This window comes from Lathamus discolor, chromosome 17, assembly GCF_037157495.1.
Source record: "Lathamus discolor isolate bLatDis1 chromosome 17, bLatDis1.hap1, whole genome shotgun sequence".
NCBI classification, from domain to species: Eukaryota; Metazoa; Chordata; class Aves; order Psittaciformes; family Psittacidae; genus Lathamus; species Lathamus discolor.
This window is the reverse complement of record NC_088900.1, coordinates 5,131,342-5,158,045: the sequence shown is the minus strand read 5'-3', so window position 1 is coordinate 5,158,045 and position 26,704 is coordinate 5,131,342. Positions and strand designations below refer to the sequence as shown.

General features: G+C 59.7%; 2 protein-coding genes across 3 annotated transcripts; one reads left to right on the top strand and one right to left on the bottom strand.

The window, feature by feature from the left end:
• Window positions 1-386: 386 nt before the first annotated feature.
• On the top strand, window positions 387-7,671 carry ROBO4 (roundabout guidance receptor 4). Of its 2 annotated transcripts, XM_065697086.1 has the most exons (19): window positions 395-483; window positions 565-609; window positions 695-973; window positions 1,054-1,192; window positions 1,267-1,394; window positions 1,820-1,932; window positions 2,014-2,233; window positions 2,308-2,429; window positions 2,767-2,938; window positions 3,272-3,422; window positions 3,503-3,615; window positions 4,006-4,182; window positions 4,266-4,542; window positions 4,627-4,881; window positions 4,963-5,292; window positions 5,377-5,526; window positions 5,722-6,041; window positions 6,144-6,281; window positions 6,379-7,671. In XM_065697086.1, exons 1-19 carry the CDS (start codon window positions 402-404, stop codon window positions 6,507-6,509), a joined length of 3,342 nt encoding a protein of 1,113 aa, XP_065553158.1. In that variant the 5' UTR covers window positions 395-401; the 3' UTR covers window positions 6,510-7,671. The 2 variants fall into 2 exon arrangements, with proteins under 2 accessions (XP_065553157.1, XP_065553158.1); XM_065697085.1 differs by having other exon boundaries at window positions 387-483; window positions 4,963-5,526.
• A 48-nt stretch (window positions 7,672-7,719) lies between these two features.
• On the bottom strand, window positions 7,720-20,645 carry ROBO3 (roundabout guidance receptor 3). Its single transcript, XM_065697430.1, has 25 exons — window positions 20,498-20,645; window positions 18,263-18,589; window positions 14,694-14,851; window positions 14,470-14,590; window positions 14,250-14,388; window positions 13,954-14,081; window positions 13,750-13,874; window positions 13,478-13,661; window positions 13,195-13,391; window positions 12,626-12,707; window positions 12,378-12,546; window positions 12,128-12,294; window positions 11,560-11,681; window positions 11,262-11,481; window positions 11,073-11,185; window positions 10,749-10,920; window positions 10,479-10,664; window positions 10,321-10,399; window positions 10,129-10,286; window positions 9,785-9,932; window positions 9,518-9,667; window positions 9,288-9,446; window positions 8,313-8,419; window positions 8,158-8,235; window positions 7,720-8,081 (listed from the first exon to the last, which is right to left on the bottom strand). The coding sequence occupies exons 1-25, from the start codon at window positions 20,643-20,645 to the stop codon at window positions 7,720-7,722; spliced, it is 3,999 nt and encodes a 1,332-aa protein (XP_065553502.1).
• Between the last annotated feature and the right edge of the window lie 6,059 nt (window positions 20,646-26,704).

Below are 26,704 nucleotides of genomic sequence, written 5' to 3'. Positions count from 1 at the left end.
GCAGCCGGCCCCAAGGCGCCCGGGTGGGTGCTGGAGCACCCTGCGGTGCTTGCGGTGCTACTAACCAATAAACTAAACGTAGTACCTGGCCCATGGTGGCACCCTGGGGTGTCTTTGCGGGACAGGGTGCACCCTGGGGTGAGCATCAGAGCTGGGTGCCAGCTGAGAGCGAAAGAACTCAAAGCACCCAAAGCTAAGCTTGGGACCGTTCATTCTGGTCCCTACTGAGAGCTCCTTTCTTCTTCATTCTTCTTCCTCCCACCGCCATGGATTGGCAGAGATGTTTGTGTCCAACCTCCCCCCGGCACTTCCCGGCCTCTGCGTCCGGCTATTGTCCCCCCCCATCCGGAGCCGGATCCTGCCCTGGTGCTGGCGGGGGGGGGGAAACCGTGAATTCAGGAATGCAGCCCGGGGCCAGCATGGCGGGCAGCTGGGTGCTGGCCCTGGGCTTGGGGCTCTGCCTCAGCACGCTGCAGCGGGGAGGTGAGTGTGGGGTGTCGTCCCCCCCCCAAAACCAGGGCTGAGATCCACTGCCATCACCACCACTTCCTTGTCACCCCACAGGCTGCCACACCCCTGGCACGGCCATGGCACCTCAAACTGCAGCTGGTAAGGACACCCTATGGGGGGGGACGGACCCCAAAACCTCCTGTCTTCCCCCCCCAGCTCACCCATGGTGTCCCCTTTGTCCCAGTGCTGCGGGACAATTTCCGCCTGCAGCCAAGCGATTTGGTGGCCACGGTGGGACAAGTGCTGGAGCTGGACTGTGTCCCCCCCTCGGGGCACCCCGAGCCCCACGTCTCCTGGAAGAAGGATGGGGTGGCCTTGGACTCAGCGGGTGACAGGTACGTGGTCACCAACGGGAAGCTGCGGGTGGCACCGGCACAACGGAGCGACTCTGGGCTCTACGTCTGCATGGCGGCCAATGCGGCGGGCAGGAGGGAGAGCCGCGGCGCCCGCGTCTCTGTCCTGGGTAAGCCAAGGGTGCCCCATGGGGGTGGCGGAAGCATCACGGCCGGCTCTGGGGCCACGTCCTCCGTGTCCCCATCGCAGAGAAGCCGACCATCGTGCGGCACCCGAGTGACACCGTGGCGGTGGCCGGCAGCACCGTGGAGCTGAACTGCAGCGCACAAGGTGACCCAACGCCACGGGTGCAGTGGCACAAGGAGCGTGGGGACCTGCCCTGGGGCAGGTAGGTGGTGGCAGGGTGGAGGTGTCACATCCTTGGGGTGAGGATGGGGCTGATGGAAGGCTGGTGACCCACAGGCATGAGGTGGACCAGGAGCACACCTTGCGCATCTACGCCGTGACGCTCGCTGATGCTGGTACCTACGTGTGTACAGCGCAGAGCCAGCTGGGCACCGCCGCAGCCACCGCGTTGCTCCGCGTGGAGGGTCAGTGGTAGCACCTCCATGGCTTCCTCCATCATGGGGAATCAGGGTCACCTGGGGGTCCATGCAAGGGTATCCATTCAAGAAAGCTCATCTAAAGGGGATCCATCCAAGCGGGTTTCTCCGAGAGGATCCATTTAAGGGGGTCTGTCCAAAGTGGCAGGTTGAAGGGAGTTTAAAGGGGGATTGAAGAAGACATATCCATCCAAAGGGTCCATCTAAGAGGGACGCATCAATAAGCATATATCATGGGTCCATCAAGGAGGTCCATGCAGGGGGTGTCCATCCAAGAGGTGTCCTTCCATGGTGTCCATTTGAGTAGGTCCATCCAGGGAGCCACCAAGCTCTCCAGGGATGGGTATCTGAGGTGGGTTCCAGGGGGGACCTTGCTCCTGCCTGGCGCTGCTGTGAGCTCCCTCTGCCCACAGAGCGGCTGCCGACGGGCCGGCACGATGCTGCTCCTCGGGACCTGCTGGCCATGAGGCTGCACTTGGACAATGGCACCGTGCTGCCCACCGCAGCCGTGCGGCTCCGCTGGCGGGTGCGTGTCCCCTTGGGATGGCTGGGATGCGACGCAGGGATGATGTCCCACCACGGCTCATAACACATCCAACCCCTCCAGATGCTGATGAGGACACCGGTGCTGGTGGGCTACATGGTGCTGTACCGCTGCCTGGTCCCGGCCACCACCTCCTGGGTCCAACACGATGCAGGCAAGGAGCTCAGCACCGTCATCCCCGCGCTCCGCAGGGGCTACAAGTACGAGTTCAAGGTCCGACCCTACACTGGAGGGACCCAGGGCTTGGACAGCAATAGCAGATACCTCTGGATACCTGAGGAAGGTATGCTGGGTGTCCCCAGGGATGCTGGGTGGAGGATGGTGGGATTGGTTGATCTCAGCACCCCTGTCTTGCAGTGCCAAGCGCAGCGCCCCGGCACGTCACCGTGGGCCAAGCTGAGATGGGCAACGGCACTGTGGTTGTGAGCTGGAAGCCGCCTCCTCCTGAGGCCCACAATGGCATCATCCGCGGCTACAAGGTTTGGGGTGATGGGTCTGGGGGGCTTCTGGCCAAGGAGAATCCATCCAAGGGGTTTGTCTAAGGGGGATCCATCCAAGAAGGGAGCCTATCAAAGGTCTTTCCAAGTGTGGTCATCCAAGGAGTGGCTGTCCAAGGGGGAATCCAGGCAAGAGAATCGTCCAAGAGGAATCTTGACATTGGAGTTCATCCAAAGGGGCAGACCAAGATGAAGGCCCATCCATCAATGGGATTCACCTAAGGGGACCCATCCAGGGGGATCCATCCTAGGAATATTGATCCAAGAGGGTCCATCAAGGAGCTTCACCTAACTGGGCTCATCCTCTTGGTGCATGCAGGTGTGGTTGATGGCTGAGGGCTGGCAGCACCCCACCAACAGGACCGTGGATGGAGGCACCCACCACCTGGAAACCCTCATCCCGAGCCCTGGCGCCCAGCTCTGTGTTCAGGTGGCAGCTTTCAACGGTGCAGGGCTGGGGGTCCCCAGCAACGCCACCTGCAGCACCATGGGTAGGAGACGGGGACCACGATGGGGTGCAGATGGGGACCACGATGGGGTGCAGATGGGGACCACAGTGGGGTGCAGATGGGGACCACGATGGGGTGCAGATGGGGACCACGATGGGGTGAAGATGGGGACCATGATAGGGTGAAGATGGGGACCATGATGGAGTGCAGATGGGAACCACAATGGGGTGAAGATGTGGACCACGATAGGGTGATAGATGGGGGCCATGATGGGATGCAGATGGGGACCACGATGGGGTGAAGATGGGGGCCATGATGGGGTGAAGGCGGGGATGAAGGTGGCAGCACAGTGGTGACACTGTTGGCACGTTGCAGGGGTGGCAGCAGGGAGCACAGGGCTGGCCCGGGTGCTGCGGCAGCCCGTTGTCATCGCTGCCACTGGCTCGCTGCTCTGGTTGGCTTTGCTCGTCCTCCTCCTGCTCCTGTGCCAGCACCGTGCTAGCCGGGACGCTGCCATGCGCCGCAGGTGACCCACCGAGGGGTGAGGGACATGGGGGGCTCCGTGGGGTAGGGGGGGGACATCCTGTGACACTCCTCGCCCTGCAGGCTGGTAACTGCAGACACGCCGTGGCTTGGTGGCCCCTGGAAACCCGGCTGTGCCCCACAGAACCGCAGCAGCAGCAGCAGCCTCCTGGGCAGCGACGGCAGGGACCCCTCCAGTGAGCCCCATGGGTGCAGGGACCCCTCCAGTGAGCCCCATGGGTGCAGGGACCCCTCCAGAGAGCCCCATGGGTGCAGGGACCCAAACCTGGTGCCATGGGACCCCCACCCATTTCAGTGTGGCCTCTGTATGACGCTATGGGAGCCCACCTGCGACCCCCAACCAATTCCATGGGATCTCCTAGAGCAATGGAACCCCAACCCAGTGTCATGGGACCCCCTCCCCATCCAGTGCCTGGCCCTCATAGGATGCCCAACACCACCCTGGGTGCTCCCAGTTGCCCCTCTGCATGCAGCAAGGCCCTGGGGACAAACAGAGCCAAGGAGGAAGGGGCCAGGGGACACCTGACTCAGCACCCATGGGTGCCCTGACCTCTTTCATCCCCCAGCCCTGTCCTTGGAGCCATCAAGCCTCGGCCCCCCCACACCCTCCAACCACAGCAGTGCCTGTGGGGGGCACCCTCCGCCCCTTGGGGGCACGGGGTGCTGCAGGGTGGGACACCCAGGGGTGCGCACATCACCCAGCACCCCGAACCCAGCGCCCTTGGAGCGGCTCCGCAAGAGAGGTGGGTGCTGGGGGGCACTGGGGGGCATGAGGGACAGCGGGAGGTGGCTCATGGCTCTGTGTGTTCCCCTGTCCCCCATGAAGAGCTGCAGCAAGTGCACAGCACCCCACTGCTCACCGGTGGCCCCGGACATGGCCCCATCCATGGAAGCAGAGGTGAATGGGGGCCGGATCTGGGGCTGGAGTGGCCTCAGCGAAGGGGACACGATGATGACACGGGTGCGGTGGTGGCCGGAGGGGACCGGCAGCAGCTCCCGGTCTTCAGCACCCCAAAACCACGTCGGGGCAGCATCTCCCTGGCCTCCGGTGGCACGAGGTCCCCGGTGCCACCACCCCGCGGCTGGCACCCGCCGGTGACGCGGTGAGTGCCGCTGTCCCCACTGTGGGCCACTGCATCCACCCCAGCCCCCTGCTGCAAAAGCCACCACGTCCATTGTGCCTGCAGGTCCCCCCTGACCGCGTACCCCAGGGGTACATCCCCAGTCACCCGGTGCCCCAGGGACATGGCCCCGGTCACTGGGAGCCCCAGGGATGTGTCACCAGCCACCAGGCACCCCAAGGACCCACCGTCAGCCTCCAGCCAGCCTGAGGACGTGTCACCAGCCGCTGGGCACTCAAGGGGCTCATCCCCAGCCACAAGGCTCCCAAAGGAGAAGCCCGCGGCCACTGGGCACGGCAGGGACAAGCTCCTGGCCACCAGGTACCCCAGGGACATGGCTCTGGTCAGCAGGCACCCATCACTGGTGAGCAGGCACCCAAGACACGTGTTCCTGATACCCAGGTACCCTGAGGACACACCACCATCAGTGAGGCATCCCAAGGACACAACCCCAGCCTCTGGGAACACAAAGGACACATCCCCTGTCACCAGGTACCCCAAGGACATGTCCCCAGCCACCAGGCACCCCAGGGATCCATCACCGGTGAGCAGGCATCCAAGGGACACATTTCTGGACAGCAGACACCCAAAGAACATGTCACCAGCCATGAAGCGTCCCAAAGACACATCTCCAGCCACGAGGAACCCAAGGGACACATCGCCAGCCACCAGGCACCCTGAGGAGAGGTCTCCAGTCCCTGGTCATCAGAGGGACATGTTCTTGGGCACCAGGTACCCCAAGGGCATGTCCCCACCCATCCCAGGGACCCCCCCACTGGTGACCAGGGACCCAAGGGATGTGTTCCTGGCCACCAGGTACCCCAAGGACACATCCCCAGCCACCAAGCACCCAAGGGACGTGTCCCCAGTCCCCAGTCACCTCTCACCAGCACTCAGCGATGGGCTCTTCACACAGCAGCGGGTGGCCAAGGACCCGGAGATGGACCAGGACACCAACAGCCCCAGGTACCTCCCATCCCCTGGGGTGCCCCCTGTCCCCTGGGATCCTCTGTGTGTCCCCATGTCCCCTGTAAAGAGCTGCAGCAAATGCACAGCACCCCACTGCTCACCAGTGGCCTTGGACATGTCCCCATCCATGGAAATGACCTTGGGACACCATCATGGTGGCAGCACCCATGGTCCTCACTGTGTCCCCTGCAGCAATGCAGCGCCCACCGCGCCGCTGTCCATCTCTCCATTGCACACCTATGGCTACATCTATGGGCCACCAGCCTCCGAGCTGGGCGAGGAGGAGGACGAGGAGGAGGATGAAGAGCAGCCAGCGGCGAGGGGCTCCCCGGTGGGGTCACTGCTGAACGGGTGGGGGTCTGTCTCAGAGGACAACTTCACCAGCGCCCGCAGCAGCTTGGTGAGCTCCTGCGATGGCTCCTTCCTCCTGGACGCCAGCTTCGCCAGGGCTCTGGCCGTGGCCGTCGATGGCCTCTGCTTTGGCCTTGAGGACACCGATGGGACCTACAGAGGTGAGGAAGGGTCCCCAGACCCCCGCTCTGTCCCCCAGCATCGTCACCCCTTCAGGAAGGTGTCCCCATCATGACACCACAGTCACGCCACCATCTCCATAGGAGGTCCCTCACCGCCACCATCACCCTTGGAGAGGATCTTCACACCCGGAGTCCCCATCCCGCCCTGGGACTGGGGGACAGTGCTGGGAATCCCGCGGAGAACAGGGATGGAGGCAGCTGCGGGCGCCCTGCAGTATGGTGAGAGTGCTGCCCCAACGCCTGGTGATGGGCACCAGGGGTGCTGCTGGTGTCACCCACTGCAGGGTGCTGGACGATGTCCCCTTTTGCTTTGCAGGTGGCCACGGGTCGGGCAGTGGCAGCCCCTGGTCCAGGGTGGGTGGTGAGATGGGGACAGAAGGGACAGGAGCCTGGAGGTCCCCAGGGTGCAGGAGTCGCCTCGGCTCAGCCAAAATCCAGCTTTATTAAGTGGTGCCCCAAAAAGGGGCTCTTTGCAGCAAAAGCCACCCACAGAGGTGGGTGGCACTAAGGTGGGGGGTGACCCTCCTTCTCCATCATCCTTGTCCTCCCCCAGTGTCCCCATCCCTCCCCAAATTCCCCATCCCTCTCCAGCATTCTCATCTCTCCCCAGCATCTTCACCCTCCCTAAATGTCCTCACCCCTCCTCAGTGTCCTCCTCCATCCTCAGCATCCTTGTTCCCCCACCCACCCTTGTCCATCCCAAGTGCCCTTGTCCTTCCCCAGGATCACTGTCCCCTCAAACACCCTTATCCATACTGACTGTTCTCACTGCTCCTGACTCTCCTCATCCTTCCTCCTCATCCTTGTCCCTCCTCAACCATCCTTGCCCCTCCCAAGTGTCGTCATCCCTCCCAGGCCACCTTGTCCTTCTGGCATGACCTTGTGCCCCTTTCAAGTGTCCCCATCGCCAGGCTTCTTATCCCTCCAGAGCATCCTCATCCTTCTCCCAACCATCCTCACCCTCCCAAGTCTCCTCATTCCTCCCACCATCCTTGTCCCCCTGTGACAATCCTCCTCACCTCTCCCTCACGTCCTTGTCCCTCCCAGGCAGCCTTGTCTGTCCAAAGCGTCCTCTTTTCTCCAGAGATCCTCAAGGCCTGGACACCTTTGTCTTTCCCCAGTGTCCTTATCCCCACAAGCATCCTCGTCCCCAGCCTTCTTAGTCACTCCCAAGCACCCTCATCCCTCTGCAGTGACCTTGTACCGCCAAGTATGCTCATCCCTCCAGCTGCCCTCTTCCCATCCCACCATCCTTACCCCTTCAACTATCCTTGTCTCTCGTTAGGGTCCTCACCCCTCCATGAGCACCTTCCTCATTCCTCCCCAGCATCCTCACCCCTTCCATGGGTCCTCATCCCTAGTGATGTCCTTGGCCTCCCCAGGCATCCTCATCCTTCCTCAAGCAGCCTCATCCCTCCCATGCATTCTCATCCCTCCCAATTGTCTTTGTTCCCAAGGTCCTCATCCCTCCCTAGCATCCTTGTCCATCCTGACTGTCCTTGTCCCACCCAAGTGTCCTTGTCCCCACCTTACGCTGCCACCCAACACCCGCTGGCTCTGTGCAACCCTATTTACATGGTGCCACCCAAATTAAAGACCATCCCCCCCACCCCCCCCGATGTCCCCATCCCTGTGTCCCCAGCCCTCGCCCTCTACTTCATCTCTTCTCCTGTGCTGAGCAGGGAAAGGGGGGACCTGGCCGGCGGTGGTGGCCGGTCCCTTCCCCACGGTCCCCTCGTGTCCTGCTGCGCCCCGAGCCATGGCCACGGGAGCTGGTGGAGCCACGGGATGAGACGCTGCCCGTGGTGGAGCAGGAGGGTTTGCTGTAGGGGACAACCTCATCTGCAAGGGAGGGGACAAGGTTGGGGTTTGGTGGTGGCACCCCATAACCTCTTGGGGACGTGGTTGGTGGCTCCGGCTTACCGCGGTGGGTGACCTTGCGCTCAGCCCCGCTCAGCTCCCGCTCTGCTGAAGGCCTGGGGGTCTCACCTGGTGGTGGCACCGGTGGTGGCGGCAGGTCTGTGGTGGAGAGCAAGGAGAGGGCTGATCCCTCACTTTTCCCCTTGGAGCATCCCAGTTTTCCCCTTCCTCTCACCTCCCTGTGGCTTTTCCCGGCGGTAGCGGCTGCATTTGGGCTTCAGGTGACGTTTTGGGGCTTCCCCACGGGTTCTCCCTGGGGGTGACACAGGTTCAGCCCCACCACAGCCGGTGGGGTCCAAACCCACCCATCATATCCCTCCAAGGGCTCACCAGTGCTGGGGGGGCAGCGGGCACGGGGTAGGGGGATGTCACCCATGTCTGGACTCGGCAGGGGGCTGGGTGCTGGTGGAGGGGTACCAGTGCCATGGGGGGGTCTCCTGGCAAAGAAGGTGTGGGGTGAAGCCAGCGCAAGGAGCTTGCTGGCCACCGTGGTGTTGGTGCAACCAACTCGGTGCTGTGCTGTGCCGGAGCCAAGGAACCCATGTTGTGGTGGGAAAGCTGGATGGCAATGGCATGGGTAGGCCTGAAGCATCACAGCTGGATGGCAGGGCCACAGCTGGATCGCAGCTTCACAGCAAGGGTTGCAATGGTAAGGCTGGCTCACAATGGCACATCTGAAGCACAGCTGCATCGCAACCACACATCTGGATTGCGACCACATAGCTGGGTAGCAGTTGCACAGCTGGATCAGAGTACAGCTGGATTGCAACCATGCAGCTGGGTTGGAATGGCACAACTGGACCATGGCAGAGCTACGCCATGACAGCACATCTGGATGGCAATGTCCCAGCTCGCTCATGATGGTGCCCATCACAGCTGCACATCTGGGTTGCTAGGCCATGGCCATCCCAAAGCATGATGGGTGGATGATGGCAGCACAGTCAGAGCACAAATGGACAGCATGGATGGATGGTGACAACATGGATGGATCAAAAAGGAACATCTGGATTGTGGTGGGACATTCAGACCCCAATGGAACACCTGGACCCCAGGGGCATGCAGGGCCAGATAGTGACAATATGGCTGGATTATGACAGGACATCTTGGCCATGGTAGGATATCTGGACCCTAGTGGGACATCTGTGCCCCTGTGAAACATCTGGACCTCAATGACATGGTCAGACCATAGTGGCACAGCAGGGCCGGATGGCGACAACATGTCTGGATTGTGATGGGACACCCAGAGCATAGTGGGACATCCAGACCCTGATGGAAGACCTGGACTAAGTGAGGCCCATCTCCTACCGGGGGCTGTCGAGGTCTCGGAGGCGGGGGATGTCCTCAGCGGCCCGGGGCGATGGTGTCAGGGTGGCAGTGGACCGGCAGCCGGAGGACGCGGTGGGTGAGGACGCGGCAGTGGCACAGGCGACATCCTCAGCACCGTACCACCCCTCCATCCCCAACCTGTGGAGTGGGGACACACGGTGGGTGCAGGGACCAGCATGTCCTGTCCCCATCTAGGTCCCCACACTGACCTTCCAGGTGCTTCTTCATCCTCCTCCTCCTCCTCCTGGGTGCAGCGGCTGAGCTCACTGGCTGAAGGGGGTGGTGGCAGCAGCTCCGTCCAGCTTATGACCGGTGGCTTCACCGCTTGCCCCAGCTTCTTCCCTTTGGTCCCTGTGGTGAGGAAGGATGCTGGGGGGGGCTGTGGGGAGGGGGCAGTGACACCAGCACCCATGTGTCCCCCCACCCATCCCACCACCCTACTGCGGGGTGCCTGTGGGGCCGGGACATCCATCGACTGGGGGTAGGAGGTCCCATGGTGGGAGAAGGGACGAGGAAAGGTGTGGAGCTCCTCGCCGCCAGCCTCAATGGTGCTGTAGACCGGCCCCTCGGTGGCCCCAACCCCGAATTGCTCTGTCTGGGTGATGTAACGGGTGATACCAGCATCTGTGGAGGACAGCCAGCACCATCAGCATCCCTGCCCTTGGCAGCGGGTAGGAGCTAGGTGATCTTTCCAGCCTTGGTCCTTTCTGGATGATCTTTCCAACTAGATAGTCCTTTCCAACCCAAACCACTCCATGATTCTATGACCATGGTTGACCATGACCTTCCCAACCCAAGTCACCCAATGGTGACCTCTCACCGTTGTAGTATCTCTCATTGGTCCTCAAGCAACTGTTGCCACCACCACTCCATGTGTCTGCCAGCCATGGATAACCACCACCTGTGGCTGCCCTGCGAGGAGATAGGATGAAAGGATGCAATGGGAATCCTGGGAACAGGGTGGGAATACCAGAGGGGTTACCTGTGTGCCGGAGCAGGGAAAGCGACTGCAGGAAGAGGTTGGGATGAGGATGGCTGGGGACCACGCCGGGTCCCCATGGGCTTCCCATTGGGTGCGTAGGCAAAGGATGCTGCAAGGAGAGAGGCAGATGATGCTATTGGGGTGGTAAATGGTAAGGGGGGGGTCCCAAGGGTGACACCCCATTGTACCCGTGAAGTGACTGAGCTCCTTCTTCCTCTTGCGGCGGCTGTAGAGCCACGCAGCAACAGCAGCCAGGATGAGCCAACACGTGCCACCAACACCAGCGATGAACACCGGCTGCCGGGCCATCGCAGCCAAGCGCCCGGCCATGCTGCTCCCGCCTGCCATTCCCTTGTCCCGCTGCACTGGGAGCGCTGCAGAAACATGGGACACAGCGGTGGGAGCGCTGAGGAGGGACCGCGGCCACCCAGAGCCCATGGGTGCAATGAGGAACTCACCGACGCGGATGGGGATGGGGACACTGCGGGCGCCCACGCCGGCGCTTGTGGCGGCAGCGACCTCAGCGTGGTACAGGACACCGGGGACCAGGCCATTCAGCATGGCCACCAGCACCGAACCCTCCACGCTCTGGTTGATGTGGAAGCGGCTCTCGTTGGCCAAGCACCAGATCTGGGGGGAGAAGGTCACGAGGAGCCACGGGGATGTCGTGAGGTGGTGCCAGGAGGAGATAGATGGTACCTATTGCACCCCATCACCCTTCACATCTCACCCCACAAGCACATCCCGCATCCCCATCACACCCCACCACCACCACCCCTTACCCTGTACTCCCGGATGACCCCGTTCTGCTCTGCCAACGGCGGCGGCTGCCACGACATGCGGACGCTGGTGCCATTACCAATCACAGTGACACCTTGCGGCGGGGCACTGGGTGCTGCGGGGTGTCACATGTGGGGTGTCACCCCCAGGGTGTCCCTATGGGTCCCACCACCCCATCCATCCACTCTCACCTGCCTCGGGGGTGCTCAGGGCTCGCACTGCACTGTCCGGCCCATGGAGGTGATGGAAGAAGGGCTGGACCTTGACCTCGTAGTGCTGCCCACGGCGCAGGTCAGTGAGCAGCACCCCGCGGTCCCCTGGTGCCAGCAGCACCCGCGCATCCTCCCAGCGCCCGCCGCGGCGCCGCAGCAGCACCCGGTACCCCTGCAGGAAGGGTGCCTGGTGCTGCACCTGGGGAGCAATGGGAGTGGATGGGTGCTGGGTGCTGGCACTGGCAACTCTGCACTGGTGGTGTGGGGCAGCACTCACGGTCCAGGAGAGGCGGACAGCACCCGGGGGAAGCACCTCGGGCTCCTGGAGGTGCACGGCCACTTGCGCCAGGTCCTGCTGCACCTTCTCGGGGTCCAGCCCGGGCTGTGGGGTGCTGGGGTCTGCCCAAAACATGACAGCGAGAGGGGACGTGGGCACCTCGGTGGTGCCACCGAGTGTGGGTGCTGCGGTGACACTGTATTCCCATGGTGGGTCAGGAAACCCCGTTGGTAGCATTGGGTGGGAATGCACACAGAGGTTTTGGTTGTGTGGGTACCTCCACTGGTGTCACTAACAAAGGATGCACCCAAGGGTGCTGGCTGCATGGGCACCTCTGTCAACATCACCAAGCAGAGAGGAACCCAAGGGTGATGGGTTCATGGGCACCTCCATTGTTATCACCAAGTGAAGATGCACTGAACAGTGGTGGGTTCATGCCACCTCCGTCAGTATCAGCAGCTGAGGATGCACCCAAAGACAGTGGTCACCTCCATCAGTATCACCAGGTGGACATGCACCCAAGGGTGCTGGAGCCACGGGCATCACCAGCATCACCACCAGGTCTCACCTTGGGTGCACACGGGCTCCGAGGCGCCGCTGGGGTCACTGATCCCATGGGCATTGACCGCCCGCACCAGGAAGATGTAGACGGTGTTGGGGACGAGGCCACTCACGGTATGGGTCTCACCCGCCACCTCAGCTGCCACCGTGCGCCATGGGCCACCCTCCTCCTGGCTGCCACGGACAGAGGGGACCGTGGTGGGGTGGCTTTGGGCCACCACATCCCCATGCACCCGGAGGGGATGCTCGTGCGGTACCTGAAAGCCTCCACTATGTAGGAGGTGACACCGGTGGCAGCGCTGTCCTCGTTCCCTCTCCAGCTGAGGGTGACGCTGCTCTTGGTGACGTTGGTGACCACAGGGGCGGAGGGTGGCCCAGGGAGGACCCCGGGCACAGAGGAAGGTGGGGACAGGTCGGGCCTGGCACCTGTGGGGAGGTGCATGGAGATGTGGGATGGCTTCATCCCCAGTGCCACAGTGTCCCCGGTGATGCCCCCATGACCCACCGTGCACCTCCAGCGTGATGCCCCAGCGTGTGTCACCCGCCGGGCTGGTGGCCACGCACTCATAGAGCCCCGAGTCCATCACCTGCGAGGGGAGAGCTCCTGCCCCACCACCCTGAGCACCCATTGCCTGGCACCCAGCACCCTGAGCACCCAGTGCCCACTGCAACCACAGCCCTTGGCGTCTACCACCCCTTGCAAGCAGCACCCTGAGCACTCATTTCCCTTTGCACCCACCAGTCCTGAGCATCCACCACACATTGCACCCACCAACTTGAGCACCCCTCTCCTTTTGTACCCATCACCCTTTGCCCCCACCACCCTGAACACCCACCAACCCTTGGAACCCACCGATCTGAGCCCCACCAACCTTGAGCACCCATTTCTATTTGCACCCAGCACCCATTGCCCTTGGCACTCTCCACCCTGAGCACCCATTGCCTCTTGCAGCCACAACCCTTTGCATCTACCACCCCTGAGCACCCACCACCCTGCACACCCACTGCCCCCTGTACCCATCTCCCTGAGCACCCTTTGCCCCATCCCACCCTGTGGCTACTGCACTGGCTCACCCGGAGGCCGGTGATCCTCAGGGAGCCGTTCTCCTGCAGGCTGGCGCGGGGCTCAGCACCCACCAGGACATTCCCATCCTTCAGCCACCCCACACTGGCCACGGGGTCACCACCACCCCACACCGGGCACGGCAACCGTGCCGTGGCCCCTGCTGGCAGCACTGTGTGGTTTGTGGGACCCCATTGGATCACCGGTGCTGCAGGGGAAAGGCCGGGAATACCGGGAATGGCGCTGTGCTGGTTAGTGTGGTGGTGGATGCTGGATGTCCCCATTGTCTGCTGCGGTGGGACTCACCTTCTTCCACTTCCAAGCGTGCCTTGGCCAGGATGCTGCCGGCCACGCTGATGGCCTGGCACAGGTAATTCCCGGAGTCGGAACGCTGCACATCCGAGATGGTCATGGAACCACCGGGACTCACCGCAAAGCGGCCGCTGGGATGCGGGGACTGTCCAGGGAACAGCAGGGTCTGGGGATGGAGGATGCTGAGCTGTGATCTCTGTCTCACCACACATCCCCATTGCACCCTGGGGACAGGGATGGGGACAGGGACAGACCTGGCTGCCCTCCTTCTGCCAGAACACAGCGGGCGGTGGGTTGCCCCGGCTCTGGCACTGGAAGGTGACGCTGTGGCCGAGGGGGACAATCTGGTCGTGGGGCCCGGTGACAAGCTGGGGGGGCACTGTGGGTGTGAGGACAAACAAGGGCTTGGGCACTGCTCAGCCAGCACCCATGGGTGCTCCCAGAGGGACCCCCCTTACCGTGCACCATGAGGGTGCCTGAGGCCTCGGAGCGCCCCACGCTGTTGTCAGCCACGCAGGTGTAGGTGCCCTCATCCTCCGGGCGCAGCCGCACAATCCGCAGGGTGTTGTCGGGGAGCACTTCCCACCTGGAAGCGTTGTGAGGGTGTGGGGTGCTGCGGGGATGTGGGGTGCGATGGGGATGTGGGATGCAATAGGGATGCAGCATGCTTTGAGGATGGAGGACACCACAGGGACCTGTGATGCTATGGGGATAGTTGATGCCATTGCGATGCCATTGGGATGGTGACACTCACCTCCCTAGTGGCATCTCACCCTCCTCCTTGCGCCACCGTGCCGAGGGCTGCGGGTCCCCCACTGCCTCGCAAGGGAACTCCACCGTCCCCTCCACCAGCACCGCTTGGTTCAGGGGTCTCCTGCCGAACGCTGGGCGCTCTGTGGGGCCATCATCAGCTCCATGGGATGCCACCCCCCCCGGGGACTCCCCCGGAGCAGCCACCCCCTGTCCCCACGCACCGAGGACCACCAGCTCGGCCGGCTCGCTGTCCTTCTCCCCCACCACATTGGTGGCCACGCAGACGTAGATGCCAGCATCGCTCTTGCGGGTGTTGGCCAACATCAGCTTCCCACCGCGGAGCTATGGGCAGCCCAACCCAACCGGGGTGGGTTGGGATGGGGTGGGGATGGGGTGGGATGGGGTGGGATAGGGTTGGATGGGATCAACCTCCCTTGTGGCTCACCGTCATGCGCTCATCTGTGGCGCTCAGCCGGGCTCCATTCTTCTTCCAGGAGATGCTGGGCTCCGGGTGCCCGCGAGGGGGGACACACTCCAGCACGGCCGGTTCTCCCGCTGCCACCACCACGTCCCCGGGGGGCTGCCGGAACTCATCCCTCAACACTGCGGGATCAGCCCTGCCTCAGTTTCCCCATTGCATGGCGCAGGACCCCCACACTGAGCCCCGGCCCCCCAAGTCCTGGGGACTGAGCCACACTGGGGTGCCACCAGGGGCCCTGGGCAGTGGGTGTCAGAGGTTTGCACTCCTTTGCAATCAGTTCTTGGCTATTTGCAGTTGTTTTCACCTTTTTCTTGTAATTTCTTTTCCATTATTTTCCTTTCCCTACATTCATTGTCATTTCCAACCATATTTTTCCTCCCCTTTTCCCCACTTTCAGTTCTTCCCATGGTTTTCCACTTGTTTTCAGTGCTTTTTCACGTATTTTCACCTATTCACATTGATTTTTTCACTCAGTTTCATATATTTTTTCACTTATTTTCTTTCATTCCCATTTACTTTTCCCTTCTTTCCAATTATTTCCATTGATTTTTACTTATCCTCATTTACTGTTTTCACTTCTTTCCAATTATTTTCATTGCATTTTATTTCCCATTGCTTTCACTTCTTTTCCTTTCCTTCAACTACTTTGCTTCCATTTCTTTTCATTTATTTTCACCTATTTCCAATTATTTCCATTTATTTTTTCTTCTTTACATTTATTTCCAATTACTGTCACTTTTATCCCCCCGCTTCTTTTCACTTCTTTGCACTCACTGTCACTCTGTTTCTAATCGGTTTGACTTATTTTTGCTGATTTTCCATTATTTTCTCTTCATTTTTTTCCCCCGTTTTTTTCCCAATTTTCACTGCTTCTCACCTCTTTTCCCTCAGCAAAGTCTGGGCTCCTGCAGCCCCTCAGCCCCACAGCCTGGGCTCAGTGGTGACCCCAAATCTCCCCAGACCCCTAAATCCACCCCATTCCTGTCCCACTCAGTCCTAGCCCATCCCTCTCCCCCAATCCCATCGCGTGGCTGTCTCTGATCTGACCCCATCCCATCTCTGTCTCCAATCCCATCCCTTCTCATGGCTGTATTTGATCTGACCCCATCCCATCCCATAGCTGTCTCCAACCCCATCCCATCTCATAGCTGTATCTGATCTGATCCCACCCCATCCCATAGCTGTCTCCAACCCCATCCCATCTCATAGCTGTATCTGATCTGATCCCACCCCATCCCATAGCTGTCTCCAACCCCATCCCATCTCATAGCTGTATCTGATCCCATCCCATCCCATCCCATAGCTGTCTCCAACCCCATCCCATCTCATAGCTGTATCTGATCTGACCCCATCCCATCCCATAGCTGTCTCCAACCCCATCTCATCTCATAGCTGTATCTGATCTGATCCCATCCCATCCCATAGCTGTCTCCAACCCCATCCCATCTCATGGCTGTATTTGATCTGACCCCATCCCATCCCATAGCGGTCTCCAACCCCATCCCATCTCATAGCTGTATCTGATCTGATCCCACCCCATCCCATAGCTGTCTCCAACCCCATCCCATCTCATAGCTGTATCTGATCTGATCCCATCCCATCCCATAGCTGTCTCCAACCCCATCCCATCTCATGGCTGTATCTGATCTGATCCCATCCCATCCCATAGCTGTATCTGATCTGATCCCACCCCATCCCATAGCTGTCTCCAACCCCATCCCATCTCATAGCTGTATCTGATCTGATCCCATCCCATCCCATAGCTGTCTCCAACCCCATCCCATCTCATGGCTGTATTTGATCTGACCCCATCCCATCCCATAGCGGTCTCCAACCCCATCCCATCTCATAGCTGTATCTGATCTGATCCCATCCCATCCCATAGCTGTCTCCAACCCCATCCCATCTCATAGCTGTATCTGATCTGATCCCACCCCATCCCATAGCTGTCTCCAACCCCATCCCATCTCATAGCTGTATCTGATCCCATCCCATCCCATCCCATAGCTGTCTCCAACCCCATCCCATCTCATAGCTGTATCTGATCTGACCCCATCCCATCCCATAGCTGTCTCCAACCCCATCTCATCTCATAGCTGTATCTGATCTGATCCCATCCCATCCCATAGCTGTCTCCAACCCCATCCCATCTCATGGCTGTATTTGATCTGACCCCATCCCATCCCATAGCGGTCTCCAACCCCATCCCATCTCATAGCTGTATCTGATCTGATCCCACCCCATCCCATAGCTGTCTCCAACCCCATCCCATCTCATAGCTGTATCTGATCTGATCCCATCCCATCCCATAGCTGTCTCCAACCCCATCCCATCTCATGGCTGTATCTGATCTGATCCCATCCCATCCCATAGCTGTATCTGATCTGATCCCACCCCATCCCATAGCTGTCTCCAACCCCATCCCATCTCATAGCTGTATCTGATCTGATCCCATCCCATCCCATAGCTGTCTCCAACCCCATCCCATCTCATGGCTGTATCTGATCTGATCCCATCCCATCCCATAGCTGTATCTGATCTGATCCCATCCCATCCCATAGCTGTCTCCAACCCCATCCCATCTCATGGCTGTATTTGATCTGACCCCATCCCATCCCATAGCTGTCTCCAACCCCATCCCATCTCATGGCTGTATCTGATCTGATCCCACCCCACCCCATAGCTGTCTCCAACCCCATCCCATCTCATGGCTGTATCTGATCCCATCCCATCCCATAGCTGTCTCCAACCCCATCCCACCTCATGGCTGTATCTGATCTGATCCCATCCCATCCCATAGCTGTCTCCAACCCCATCCCATCTCATAGCTGTATCTGATCTGATCCCACCCCATCCCATAGCTGTCTCCAACCCCATCCCATCTCATAGCTGTATCTGATCCCATCCCATCCCATCCCATAGCTGTCTCCAACCCCATCCCATCTCATAGCTGTATCTGATCTGACCCCATCCCATCCCATAGCTGTCTCCAACCCCATCTCATCTCATAGCTGTATCTGATCTGATCCCATCCCATCCTATAGCTGTCTCCAACCCCATCCCATCTCATGGCTGTATTTGATCTGACCCCATCCCATCCCATAGCGGTCTCCAACCCCATCCTATCTCATAGCTGTATCTGATCTGATCCCACCCCATCCCATAGCTGTCTCCAACCCCATCCCATCTCATAGCTGTATCTGATCTGATCCCATCCCATCCCATAGCTGTCTCCAACCCCATCCCATCTCATGGCTGTATCTGATCTGATCCCATCCCATCCCATAGCTGTCTCCAACCCCATCCCATCTCATGGCTGTATCTGATCTGATCCCACCCCATCCCATAGCTGTCTCCAACCCCATCCCATCTCATGGCTGTATCTGATCTGATCCCACCCCACCCCATAGCTGTCTCCAACCCCATCCCATCTCATGGCTGTATCTGATCCCATCCCACCCCATCCTATGCCATCTCCGTCTCCAATCCCACCCCATCCCGTGGCTGCAGGGAGCAGCGCTGCGGGCACTGACCGGCCACATGCAGCGAGGCGTTCCTGCTGGTCGCCTGCCCCAGGTGGTTCCTGGCCACGCACACGTAGACGCCCTCGTCGTGCCTCCCGCGCCGGCCGTGCAGGACCCGCAGGAAGAACAGGGACCCCCCCGGCAGCAGCGAGCGGTGGGAGCGCGGCTCCTCCCGGTCCGTCTCCACTCGCTCCCCATCCTTGTACCACTCCACGGCGGGCGGCGGGCGGCCCTCGGCCTTGCAGCTCAGCGTGGCCGGGTCCCCCCGCGACACCAGCACGTCCGTGGGGTGCTCCACGATGCGGGGAGCCGCGTCCTCCAGCTGCGGGTGCGACCCTGCGCGGGGCACGGCGACCGGGAGGTGAGATGAAGCGTGGCCAGGTCTCAGCCTGTTGTGTTGCCCCCCAGCCCAGCGCATGGTGAGGGCTGGTGGGGTGGCAGCAGGACCCGGCCGGTGTCAGACCTCAGACGTGTGGGGAGGGATGAGGACAAGGGGACAAAGCAGCTCCGCTCACAGTAACCCCCCCCTTTTCCACCCAGATTCCAACAGGGCATCCCAGGGAAAATGGATCTGAAGCTGTATTCCCCCAAAACGGGGTTTTTCCACCAACTGCCAAGTGCTGATTTCCCAGAGTGAAGCTGGGAACTCCTGGATGCTTCGGTTTAAGTCTCAAAACGCCCATATTGGGTCTGTGGGGCTGTGCCAGGCCAATTCCCACTGTTAGGACATGGGAATGATGGTGCACTCATTAATGCCGGGATAATTAATGCTGGGATAATTAATGCTGATTAATTAATGCCCCACTGGTGCTGCACTTCAAGCTGTGCTCACTCAGTGTCCTGCTGCCCACAATGCACACAATACATGTGCACGCACACGCATGGAGCTTGCACACACATATGTGCATGCACATGCCAGGACATGCATGCAGCCATGCACAGGCCCACAGGCATGCATCAGCACATGTCAGCACACATGTGATGCACACTTGCACATGTGTGCATCCATACATGCACTTACAGAGATGCATCCTACGTGTATATACAAGCAGGGGTGTGCATGCACTCACACACAGGCACACGTCTTCATGCACACACACACTTACACGCGTGTATTCACACAGGGCTGTGTATGCAAGTGATGCTCGTGTGTGTACGTGTGTGCAAATGAGGACATGTGCTTGCACATGTGTTTGCACACTTATGCACATGTGCGCACTCAAGCACATCCACAAATGCATGCACACACACGTGTCCTCCCTGTTTGCACATGCATGCACACACGCGAGTATCATGGCATCGGGGGGTGGGGGGGGGCTGTGATTTGGGGCTCCTGGGGGTGCGTTGCCATGAGGCTGGGATGCGTTGCCACGGGGATGCAGGATGCTGCAGGTACCGGTACCCTGGGGGGCAGCAGCGGGAGCCGGGGGGGGGCGCAGCTGGGCCCGGTGGCTAATTGGGGCAAGCGGGGAGTCAGGAAAGAGCCCTCCTGTGCTCAGGGGAGGGCTTCGGGTGGTTTGGGGACGCCCAGAGCCAACCGTAGGGGAAGCTCAGGCTGAAAAAGGGGGAAAGCTTAAAAGTGGCTTGAAATTCAGATGGACAGCCCATTCCCACACATCCTCCCACACTTCGTCCTGGATCAGGGACACAGGGTCGGTCTGGGACACAGGAATAGGTTGGAGACACCGGGTCTCTCCTGGTTTGGGGACATGGAGATTGTCTGGACGTTTTGGGTGCACTGAGGCTGGTTTAGGGACAAGGGGCTCTCCCAGCTCAGGGTCCAGGTATTGGACTGGGGACACAGGGACTCCCAGTTCGGAGTCTGAGGCTTGACGTGGGGACAGGGGCAGTGTAAGGACGTTGGGTCGCTCCTGGTTCGGGAGCAAGGGCTTGCTCTGGGAACACCGGGACAATTTGGAAGCACCAGGTGAGTCCCAGTTCACGATCGGGGGCGTCAGTGCAGGAGCACGGGGACGGTTTGGGGTCGCTCCCTATTTGGGGACACCGCGCTGGTACCAGTTAGGGGTCCCGGGGACTATCTGGGCACACGGCATCGCTGCCGGTTGGTCGGGGGACACGGAGCCGGTCCCGGCTTGGGAACACGGGCACAGTTTGGACACTCCGGGTCAGTCCCGGTCTGGGGACACGGGGCAAGTCCCAGTAAGGGACCTGGCTGGGGCTGGGGGGTGGAAACCCCGACTGGGGACAGCGGGACACGGGGACAGCTGACACACGGCCACGTACCGTTGCCGGGGTCGAGCTCGGGGAGGTGCAGCGCTGCGATGGTGCGGTTGATGCCGAGCAGGAGCTCTGAGGAGTTGGAGCCCTCGACTCCCAGCGAGTCCGCGAACAGGTTCATCTGCAGCAGCGTCTTCAGCAGGTACCGCAGCATCCTCGGCTCGGCAAGGTCCGACCCGGCTCAGCTTGGTGCAGCTCTGCTGAGCTCGGCTCTGCACGACTCCGTGCGGTTCGGCAATGGTGAGCTCGGCTCGGCTCAGCACGGTCTGACCCGGCGCGGCGGAGCTTGGCTTAGCTCAACTCAGCCCGGCTGGGATGAACACAGCTCGGGTCAGCGCAGCTCAGTTCTCAGCTCAGCCCGGCTTGGCTCAGCTCTGCCCAGCCCGGCTCAGTTCAGTCCAGCCCGGCTCAGTTCAGTACAACTCAGCTCAGCCTAGCCCGGTTCAGCTCAGCCCAGCCCGGTTCGGTTCAGCTCAGCCCAGCCCGGCTCAGCCCAGCTCAGCCCAGCCCGGTTCGGTTCAGCCCAGCCCGGTTCGGTTCAGCCCAGCCCGGTTCAGCCCAGCTCAGCCGAACTCAACTCATCCCAGTTTAGCCCAGTTCAGCTCATCCCAGCTCAGCTCAATTCAACTCAGTTCAGTTCAGCCCAGCCCAGCCCGATTCAACCCAGCTCAGCCCAGCCCGATTCAACCCAGCTCAGCCCAGCCCGATTCAACCCAGCTCAGCCCAGCCCGATTCAGCCCAGCTCAGCCCAACTCAACTCATCCCAGTTCAGCCCAGTTCAGCTCATCCCAGCTCAGCTCAATTCAACTCAGTTCAGCCCAGCCCAGCCCAGCACGGCTCGGCTCATCCCTCAGCGCCGCCTCCCGTGTCCGGCGGGGATGGGGGCGCGGCCAGAGGGTGCGGGGAGTGCGGGGACCACCGAGAGCCTTGAACTTAGGAAGGGGGGCGACCCACAAGCGTGTGCGAACGGTGCTGTTGAATTGGTAATTAGCAATTAGCCCCTTAATTAATGTGATGTGTGAAGCAATGCGGCTCCTCCAGCGAGCCCCCGAACATGGGAGGTCGTTATAGGGGGGTCGCTGCGGTGGCACTAACGATCTCCTTAGAATAGGGAAAAGAGGAGAGGGGATGATGAGATGGGGGAAAAAGGGGTGTGGGGGGTGTGGGTAGTGTGGGGAGCATGGGCGAAGTTGGGGAGGAATGGGAGAACGGGGGACAAGGGAGGAACGTAGATCTGTGTGCACATCTGACAGGGAGAGTAGGAGAAGGGACCACACATCTGGATGCAGAGTGGCAGGTGAACCCGGGCAGCACATATGGGGAGGAGGTGTGAATGTGCCCCAAAAGGGTTTCACATCTGGAAAGCTCTTGGGACACATCTGGGGCACCGAGAGGATCTGGGATGGTCCGATCTGGGAGGGCTGGGTGCTTTGGGCAAACATGTGGGCACACAGCTGAAGAAAGGCAGAGGATGCCTGTGCACGTCTGGGGAACGGGGTGGTTTGCAGCTGTGCACATCTGGAGGTGCAAGTAGGAGGAAAGTGAGTGCACATCTGGAGAGCTCGCACCAGCACACTTCCTCTTCAACCTAGAGCTGTACTGGGGCCACATCTGGACCCCTATGCACATCTGGGACCTCTCAGCCTCACCAACACCCTCTGGGCCCTCCGTATCCCATCAAATCCGCCCTGTCCCGGCACTGTGAGACTCCGATCCCAGTGTCTCAGGGGCGATGCATTATTCATCCTTCCCTCCTGCAGCCCATGCGTGGAGAAAGTAAATATTAATTTCATAGGACCACAAAGCTTTTCCGTTCCTCCTGCTGGGAATGTGGCAGCCCAAGGATTTCCCGGTAGGATCAAAAGATGAGAAATAAATTATCCATAGAATAACAGGGTTAGCCAACTATTATCCAAATAATTCTCCAGGATGGGAGTTGAAGGTGATGCTGGAATATTAAATGCCGTGGTATTCCCCATCCCCATCTCTTTTTGGGTGTTCCCAAAAAGCTGAGCTATGGGGATGGGATGTCTCTGCCTGGTAATAGGGGCTAGAAAAGGGATATTAATCCTGCTTTGAGATATTGGGCCTCTTTTCATGGAGTTCTTTGAAGAGAGAAGGAAATTTTAATGGGAATCCTGGAGTTTTCTGGGGAAACCCCAGGGATTAAAGTGTATTAATCCCGCTATGAGGCCCGAGGCTGCAGCGATGGGCTCCCCGGGGTGACATGCACACATCCATCACCTCCGAGATGGGTTTGGGATGGGGAATGGAGACAAAGGAGCCGCCTCATCCCGATGGATTATCCTCTCTCTTGGCTTCATCCCTGTTAATCAGCTGGGCAAACAGCGGCCGCCAGGGCAGCGCCTCCTCGTTAGCAGATTTATGAGCGCGTTTAATTGTGCTTTTATTCCCCGATTAGCGGCTGTTTGCGCAGGCTTTGCCCAAACCAGTCCCAAATCACCCCAAAGTTGATTTGGAATCGGGAAAACAGGGAGTTGTTTCCCTGTTATCCTCGCTATTCCTCCTTATTTTCATTGCATCCTTCCTCATCCTCCTTTTTCCCACAGCTCCACAGGGCATTATCGGGATAGGGAAACTGAGGCACAGTAATGACGAGTAACAAGGGATTTGTCCGGGCAAATGAGGTGCTGGGGGGGGTGGGGGGGGTGGGTTGGGGTGGGGGGGTGGTGTTTAAATCCTTCACAGCCCCGTTATTAACATCCCCCCAGGGGCCCCCCAACCCGGTTTGCTGGAAAATGAGGCTTTGGGAATATTTATGGAGGTTGGGGGGGGCATACACGGCGGGGGATAGGGGGAAAAGGGGTGGACAGGGATGGAGAGGAGCAGCTGGGGATGGTGGGGAGAGGAGTGGGGCTGTGTGATGGTGGGGGTTTAATGATGTAAGGGATGGCACTAGGGGGAAATACGGGAATGTACTGGGGTGATACAGGGGATGATACTGGGATGATGTAGGGGAACATACAGCGATGCTGTAGCAGAACATCCTGAGATGCTGTTGGGGATTATACTGGCATGATGGAGGGGGTGACACTGAGATGCTGTAGGGGAATGTACTGCGATGGTATAGGGGAATGTACTGGGATGTTATAGGGAAACATACTGGGATGCTGGAGGGAATGACGGTGGAAGGCTTTAGGGGGTGACACTGGGATCCTTTAGGGATAAAGCTGGGATGTTTTAAGATGAGCTGGGATATTCAGATGATAACAGTGGGATCCTTTAGGGCATGGTACTGGGTCGCTTTAGTGGATGGTGCTTGGATGTATTAGAGGATGACACTGGGAAGCTTTAGGGAACATACTGGGAGGCTGTAGGGGATGATGCTGAGGTGATTTAGGGGATGATGCTGAGATGCTTTAGGGGAAAATGCTGGAATGCTTCCTAAAGCATCCCCTAGGACGATGCTGGGATGCTTTAGGTGATGACATTGGGATGCTTTAGGGGCTGATGCTGGGATTCTGCAGGGGACAATGCCAGGACACCAAGGGCCGATGCTGGGATGTTTCAGGGCACGCACTGGCATGCTTTCAGGAATGACGCCGGGATGCTTTAGGTGAGCATCTGGAGCTGCTGCAGGGGATGACCTGGGGCAGCTCGGTGTGGGCTGCCCCAGAGGACGGATGTCAGTCTGTCCTTCCTGCGCGCCTGGCAGGCGCAGGAGGCCGGTGGGTTGGGGTCTCAGCCCGCCTCATTACTTCGGGAAAGCCGGAGCCCATGTGTTCTGGAGACGAGCGACTGGGGGTATATTAACATCCCATTCCCACCTCTTTAATATAGAGTTTGTGGAGATCATTTATCAGCCGGGGCTCCCTCCAGGGCAGGGGGAAGCCGGGCAGAGCTCGGCAGCTGGGGCACAGCGAGAGGCGAGGGATGCTCGTTCCCGAAGGAAGCCGATTCCCGGTTTAACAGGTAGTGGCTCATGTGCGAATAGCTAGTTTGGGACCGGCACATCATTGGGAAGACCTCTATCAAAGCTGGGCTTAATTGGGTGGAAGGCTTGTTTGCATGGCCGCTAATGGGGGATCAGAGGGCCGGGGACCCAGCGCTGACGGCCCTACAAAGGCAAGCAATTACTTGCTTGTCTGCATTATGTATTAACCCATCTGGGGCCGGAATATTGCCTTTGAAAGGGAGACAAAGGCAGGGGCGTGATGCTCCAATTCACCCGCCTGAGTCCCTTTTGTGCGCTCCAGGGGCAGCTGGATACAGGATGCAGCCCCAGAGGATGCTGATGGGGACCAGTCCTCAGCATCCGCTCAATATCTCCCCAGACATCGCATCCAGCACCTTCCAGCCCTCACCGTGGTTTCCTGCCCGCAGCCACATCGCGGGATAATCAGAGCTTTGGCTTTAATGAGCCACGGTCGCAGTTAGTAAGTTTATACCGCTTTTTGGCCGTGGTTTTTGGCAATGGGAAGTTAATTACGGCTAGGTCAGGAAGTTGCAGAAAACTCTCTATATCCAACCACATTCCCGCTTGGCTTTTGGGCTAATTGTTAATTATCTTTATTGAGTTGGCTTGAAGGAGGAGGTGGCGGAGCAATGGAGAGCAGTGGGGAGCAGGGGAAGAGGTTCACATGGCTGGACTAAGCTGCTTGTCCCGGCGTTTCCATGTCCCTGGGGAGCTGAGGATGAGCACAACTCATTGCAGGGATGAGCCCCTCTGAGAACAGCCACAGCTCATGGCAGGGAGGCTGAGGACGGGCACAGCTCTCTATAGGAACGACTCCGGGAGGTATTCGGTGCGTTGGGGACAGGGGGGCACCCACAGCCTTCCCCCTCCCCTCCCCGCTGTGTCATTAGCCAGCGGTCAAATGGCCCTAATGGAGACGCGGGGCTGCATCGCAATCAGCTGCTCTGGAGGAATAATGAATCTTTCAATCCCTAATTAACCGTTAACCTCATTTGCATCCCGCCCCGTTATGGTGATTGGCGCCTGATTAGCTCCGGCCCGGGGGTCTCCACACAGCGCAGCCCGGGGGGCCCCGCCATGGCTTGGGGACGCTGTATCCAGCCGTGGTGACACGCTGGCGGGGCTGGCAAGGGGGACATGTCCTTTTGGGGGTGTGCCAGCGTTGGGGATATCAACTGGGGACCCTGTTTTGGGGACACATCGTAAGGCTGGTGGTGGGTGAAGCCCTCTGGGGACACGGCGTGGGACTGGCATCCTTTGGGGATGCAGCAGGGACATCCATGTGGGGACAGACACAGTGAAGGGCTGGCAGCACAGACATCCCTTAGGGGACACACTAGCAGTGGGTGCATCTCCCTGGGGACACATCACAGGGCTGGCAATAGGGACATCCCTTTGGGGATGTGATGGCAGCAGGGACACCCCTTTGGGTACAGACCAGCACTGGGCCCTTTGGGGACGTGCCACAGGGGTGGCAGTGGGTACATCCCTTTGGGGACACTGTAGGGCTGGCATTGGGGACATCCCTTTAGGCATGTGATGGCAGCAGGGACACCCCTGTGGGGACAGCCCAGCACTGGGCCCTTTGGGGACATGCCACAAGGGTGGCAGGGGGTACATCCCTTTGGGGACATCCTTTTAGGGACGTGGTGGCATTGGGGACATCCTTTAGGGGGGACACACTGCAGAGCTAGCAGTGGGTATGTCTCTTTGGGGACAGGCAGTCGGTGACAAAGACGCTGCCATCCCCGGTAAGGGGGGAGTTAATGTGTCCCCAGACCCTCCCCCTGCCGCCTCGCAGCCCCTAATCCCCCTAATTAGAGGGGAATAATTACGGCCCTGATTGCTCCCGGCCGCTCCCCTGCCAGATGTGCTGCAGCCCGCTCAACACCCCCAATCCGGCCCTTTCTGCCCCCCCCCCCCATTTGTTTAACCAACACAGCCCTAATTAAAGCGATTAATTAACCCATAGGACTCCTTCTGTACTACCCCACACGGATGGGGGAGCTGGTTAATCTTGGCTTAACGAATAGTTTGTGGTGCAGCGGGGGCCCCCCGTTATCTGCCCCCCGAGGTCATCGAGGGCCCCCCCGCAGTTCCAGCCCGGAGCTTGGGGTGCTCAGCCTCAATCAAGGATGCTCAACACCAATCTGAGGGGTGCTCGGGCGCAAGGAAAAGGGTGCTTAGCCCAGATTTGGGTTGGTTTAGCCCCAAGGTTTGGGGATGCTCATCCGCAAGGTTTGGCATCATCAACCCCAATAAGGGGGTGCTCAGCC